This window comes from Cheilinus undulatus, linkage group 15, assembly GCF_018320785.1.
Source record: "Cheilinus undulatus linkage group 15, ASM1832078v1, whole genome shotgun sequence".
In the NCBI taxonomy this organism is placed as follows: Eukaryota; Metazoa; Chordata; class Actinopteri; order Labriformes; family Labridae; genus Cheilinus; species Cheilinus undulatus.
In genome coordinates, this window is record NC_054879.1 from 45462673 (window position 1) to 45468672 (window position 6000).

The 6000-nt window shown below is 37.0% G+C and overlaps 1 protein-coding gene across 1 annotated transcript in view; it reads left to right on the forward strand.

Moving 5' to 3' along the window:
* Positions 1–6000, forward strand: part of LOC121522674 (activin receptor type-1-like) — a 45135-nt gene extending 39135 nt beyond the window's left edge. Inside the window, exons 10-12 of the mRNA XM_041807257.1 lie at positions 2346–2543; positions 4752–4882; positions 4967–6000. Of these exons, the coding sequence (XP_041663191.1) occupies positions 2346–2543; positions 4752–4882; positions 4967–5101 (464 nt within the window). The 3' untranslated portion in view covers positions 5102–6000. The remainder of the gene's footprint in view (positions 1–2345; positions 2544–4751; positions 4883–4966) is intronic.

A 6000-nucleotide genomic window follows, 5' to 3' on the forward strand; every position in this document is an offset into this window, starting at 1 on the left:
TGTTAAATAAATAATAAGCAGCTATCTGCTAAGCCTGATTTGTTGTTAATTTAGAAAAACAACTGCTGCTGCATGTACCAGTCAGCCGCTAATCAAAAGCACATTTGGAGGTGCTCAGCCCACTTTATCTAAAGCACCAATGTTCCTTTTGCAAATGTTCAAATAAGAAATAATCACGTATGAGCCATATCTTGCGAAAGGCTCGGCTTGTTTATAAATTGGATGTAATAAATTTGGTTCTGGATGACGCATTTTGCACACAGCAGCACTTGTTTGTCTCCAGAGCAGGTTGTTTTTTGGTCTTAGAACATCCTGTATGCGATGAGGGTGAAGTGTTTTGGTTTTTAAACCACAAGATAGTTTATTATTTTTTAGTGCATTAATAAAAACTAAAATCTTCCCTCTCCTTTAAAGGGCATTTTCTCACTTTTAAAGTTTAAAACTTCCTGTGCAGAATCAAATTTGTGCATGTTAAAGCTCCTTTTTGGAGTTTATAGCTGGTAATAAAACAGACTGTAATTGATACTGCTGTATCTATATGACTAGAAAAAATCAACCAGATCATCAATAAGAAGATAGATTATGTCTGTGACTTACTGTAAATGCTTAAGACACCCATGTCAAAGATTTTATTTGATTCTATGTTAGGCATTAGAAAAAGGGGGAGGAGATTTCACATGCAAGATAGGAGCTTGTTTAGTTATGCTACAATGTCAGTTCTGCAAATTTCCAGTTAAATCATACGAATTTGGTGCCGTCTTACAATTGAAAGTGTTATTTTGTATCAGCAAACATTTCTCAACAAGCAGAAACCCTTTAACCCTTAGAGCTCATGTGGTATGCATCTGTGCAGCAGGTGAACTCTTTTTAATTTGCTTGGTAACTTTCAAAATGAAGTTGTAGGCACTTACTTGTTTTGTCCTCTGATAGCTCTCCACTGTGCCTTCCTATTGACATTCTTCACGCCTTGTACCTCTTACAGAACATTTTCTAGCGAACCTGGAACTTGGCTGACTTTACAAGGTCTTTAAAGAACAAATCCACACCAGTGACTCTGATGTTGAACGTCTTTTTATCCATTTATAATACACTTTTCGATCATTCCTGCAGTTAGCTGGAATATTGTCTGTTTGTATCCCAGAATGCATTGGGCTGTGACAACCAATGGGAAGCCGTTCTGTCATCCCGTCATGCATTGCAGAACAGCACATGTGCACAGAGTTATAAACTGAGGAAGAGAGCCTGAATGACTCAGGGAGGTTGTGATTGTTCCTTCAGAGTCATTGCATATAAGGACTCAAATTCCCAAAAGCACAAGTTTTTCTTAAAAATGTGAATATTTTAAAAACTTTTTGTCACAGAATGATTATTTTTTAATTCTTTAGCCGCAAATAGATGGGAGAACAAGTTTGTGCAAAAAAACCAAAACAAAACTCATTCAGTCATTGAAATCTTTGAGTTTTAATATCCTATTATTGTTTTTTTGTCTATATAGGCCAATAACTGTTTTAAGATTCAAGTGACAGCACCCATATTCTTAAAGCCCAGGTTCTGCTGTTGAAAAGGATGTTAAAAGCTTGACTTTGCACCACAGGGTTGGTGTTTACAGGCTTTTTAAAGGTCACATATTATGCAAAATACACTTTTTCAGGCTTTTCTAGTAAAAATATGTGCCCCTGGCCTGTCCATAATCCCCCAAAGTATCAGAAAAATCCATCCCTGTCCCCCTTTCAGAAGATGTGTGCTGAAACAAGCCATTCTCAGACTTTCCCCTCATGATGTCACGTGGGGAGTTAGCTACGCCCCCAGGTTTGGTTGGTCCTCCCTGCTTGGAAGAAAGTTCTGCCTTCCTCTCCTGGGAGAGCCACATCCATTTCCTGAGAGGGGCGGAGTCAGACAGCTCATTAACATTTAAAGCCACAGACACAGAAACGGCTCGTTCTGAGCCGGGCTGAAACAGAGGGGTTTTTAGACATAAAATAATCCAATACTGGCGTGTTTATTCAGCAACAAACTTCACAGGCATGTTTTGGGGACCTCTGAGACCAATATAAACTTGTCTTAAAGGGTTAAAATATGTGACCTTTAAATCAAAAAGTCCAGATGAGACACAAAGGTTATAAAAAAGCTGAGAGCTCTAAGGGCTAATACAAGTGTAAAACTGATTTTGAAGATTTAATATGTAAGGTATGATTTTAAGAGTGTAATAGATTGTAATATGACATTTAGTTTTTTGGGGGAAATCATTATGTATCTAACTTTTCCTTCTTTGCATTTTTTCCATCAGGATTTTTGAGAAATCTTGTGTTAAGTGACAAACATTTTATGTACCTGTGTCCTATTAGGTCTGGCGGTCATGCATTTCCAAGACACAAATGAATTAGACGTAGGGAACAACCCTAAAGTGGGCACAAAGCGCTACATGGCCCCTGAGGTGCTGGATGACTCTATCCAGATGGACTGTTTCGAGGCCTACAAGAGAGTGGACATCTGGGCCCTGGGCCTCGTTCTGTGGGAGATCGCACGGAGGACAGTCAGCAACGGTTAGTGCAAGTTTTACCACACAAGACTCAGCAGGAAACATTGCACTATTTAGATTACCTATTCATGTCACTTCCATTGATTTGGTTTGGGTGTTTCACTTTTTAACTACAGCAGCATATTTTCAGGTTTTATGCCTCCACACCAGTAAAAGCAGAGGCTAGAGCAGTGGTTCTCAAATGGTGCCTGATTACAATGACTATACAAGTGTCAACAAAATTGGACAACCTCTTAGAAAACTGACATTTTCTGTAGTATTTCGAGTACTTTCTTACTGCAGCTTGGTTTCATATGCACTTTTTAAAACAATTTGGTGTTAAAGTAGGTTGTGGCAGGTACAAAAAGTTTTGGATTTGCTGCAGTAGATTGCTTTAATCAAGTAAAAAAGGCTAATTTGGCTGAAAAGTGTGCTGCAAAAATATATATATTTTCTAGCATATATTTGTGCAATTGAATTGTTGTTACAGCATTGTGAATTTGACAACCATGCATTCTTACAGCAACTATGCATCAATTAAAGATACTGTAAGAAAATTTAAAGGGGCGATTTTGCATTGATGCAAGGATGGTGGGCAAAGAATACTTGAAAATCACTGGGTTAGAGGTGTAACATTTCCAGGTCCTCCTCCTCCTCCTCTCCCTGATGCTCTCTTCTTTTGTTACCTTCTATCACCAACTCTCTTATCTCATGTCTTATCTCATATAATAGTACATTTAAAATAATAAATGAATTAAAATTAAAAACAAGAAAAATTAAATGAAAATTAAAAATATTTTTTTTTAAATTTAAAAACAAGAAAGTAAATAAAAAATGAGTAAAAGGAAAGAAACAATTGCCTATGTAGTGTCTGGCCACTGGTTGTGTTATCTGTCCACAAAACTGATTTTCTTTGTTTTGTTTTGGTTTTTTTTTCAATATATTAGAATTTTCTTGATTCATTACATCATGAACCCTCAATCTCCAACTCTCTTATTTCGTGTCTTATCTCATATAATAATAAATAAATTGAAAACAAAAAATAAGTAAAAAAATATACCAAATAAAATAAGAATTTAAATATAAAGTGCTTTACAAATTTATAAGACCACTCTAACCCTAACCAAAGTAAGGTTTATGCCACAGCTGCCCTAAATTAACAGCATTGGTAATTACCAAAATCATTTTTGATGTTTCTGCAATGGTTAATACAACAATATGTTGAAGCTCTTTAACCCAAATGATATTTTTAATGCTAAAATAGAATTATCATTGTAATCCATGAATTTTCAAATTTACTGATTTACAAAAAAACTGAAAAAATAGTAAAGCACATTAATATTTCTTGATTAATATGTCAAATTATAGTTATTTACTTGCATTCATGAAGAGAAAAATGAGTTTTAGTGGTTGAATGTTATGCTTGATTCATTTCTGACTTCTCAGAGAAGCCCAGTGAGCCGGCTCAAGTTTGGGTGAATTCAGTTTGAAATTCCTCATTCCTGTTCAAAATGGTAAAACGTGGAGAGCTCACTGAAAATGAAAGCGTCTGCATTAAAGCACTTCATGGTGCTGGACGGTCTTTGAGACAAATATGACAGGTGGTCTAATAAATTTGTTAAGCACTGTGTGTATATATATATATATATATATATATATATATATATATATATATGGCCTATGTAGTGCTCAGCCGCTGGTTGTGTTATCTGTCCACAAGACTGATTTTCATCAAACTTTGCACAAATGTCCATCTTGACTTTTCTGTACCACAGAAAACCCCAAAGCCCGTCTTCTGACCCACCACTGTAATTGGAAACCAGGCAGTAGCTCTAGTTAAAGATGTCAAAAAAGAGATGAATCTCATTTAAGCTGAATTTTTATCACAGATATTGCAGTGTTTGGCCTTGGCAGCCACTTCTGCATTCACTGCGTGGTCTCTGCAGAAGCCACAGGCCTAATATTACCAGCTTTCTCCATTCTGTGCTAAATAGGTTTATCGTTTTATAGTAGGGACCAGGCTTTCAGCAGCACTTGAGATATTGATTTATCCTCTGACCCTGTAATCTCATATATCTGTTTTTCCTGCGGCTTCACTTTGAAAGAAAGAAAGCCAACCAGCTTTGCTAGCGCACCTGGATGTATTTGACATGTTAGCCATTTGATGATCAAACTTTTTCTTTAGTTTTATGATCTTGAAAGTGAATTTCTGCACCCTTTGCTGCACTTGCAGGCATCGTAGAAGACTACAAGCCACCTTTCCATGATGTGGTCCCAACTGACCCCAGCTTTGAGGATATGAAGAAGGTTGTGTGTGTGGATCAGCAGAGGCCCAACATCCCCAACAGATGGTTTTCAGACCCAGTGAGTAATATACAAACTGTTTGCTTTTTGTGGCCAGAAATAAAGGAATTTCAAGTTAATTTATTGTCTTATTTTCTCTTTTAGACTTTAACTTCTATGGCTAAGCTCATGAAGGAGTGCTGGTACCAGAATCCATCGGCCAGATTAACAGCATTACGGATCAAAAAGACTCTCACAAAGATCGACAACTCTCTGGACAAAATCAAAACAGACATTTAAGCCTGCCTTGAGAAGAAGAGGCGGACTGCGAAAGGCCTTTGAGGACGTCCAGAGGGTGGAGCGTCGTAGAGAAGACTCACAAGACAAGAGACTTGATGGTTTCAGTGCCCTTATAGTGGCACAGACCTAATATTTATTTTAAAACACTTGGCGGGACACATTTTGGCATCCAAAGATGGCTTACCGGGACATTTCTGAGACCGCCAGTGGTCTTAGAAATAGAAAAATATCTATTCAATTAATGACATAGGAGCTGGATTGTTAGCATTGTTCTTAAAGGAAGAAACTGTTACCTGAGCATTTCAGTAGGCGTTGCTTTTGTTAGAACAGCAGACTTTGTTTGACATATTTTTTAGTTTAAAAATGTCTGAACATATTAACAGTTTCACTTTTAATTGTACTGCCTTGTTTACTTGCATTTTGGTGAATTCATCTGGCAAAAAGAAGTCGACTTGACAATTCAACCTGCATACTTTCTTAAACAGTGATCTCAGCAAGCAGTGTTCTGTTTCCTCGGTGTCATGCATCTCCGTTTACACTTCTGTACGGTTTCTTGGGCTTTCACCCACACTGTAACATTTAGTTGTACAGCTGTGTGAGTGGCACTGTTGTTTTTCCTGAGATGTTGTCCAACTAAAGGTACTTTGTTTGCAAACAGTTTTGTATATCACAATGGATTTACGTTGAGTTATGTACCTGTTCTATGTTTTGTTTCTTCAGCTTTACAGAGACAAATGCTAAAAGAACAAATAAAATATCTGCTAGATGATGCTGAACTCTATTCCTCCAGAGGCCTGTAAGTAAGCCTGTAAAGCCTGTATACTGTCTTAACGCGTGCATTGTCAAGTAAATGAAGTCAAACTTCAGCCTTTTTTTATTTCTTTAACATTTTATATCAA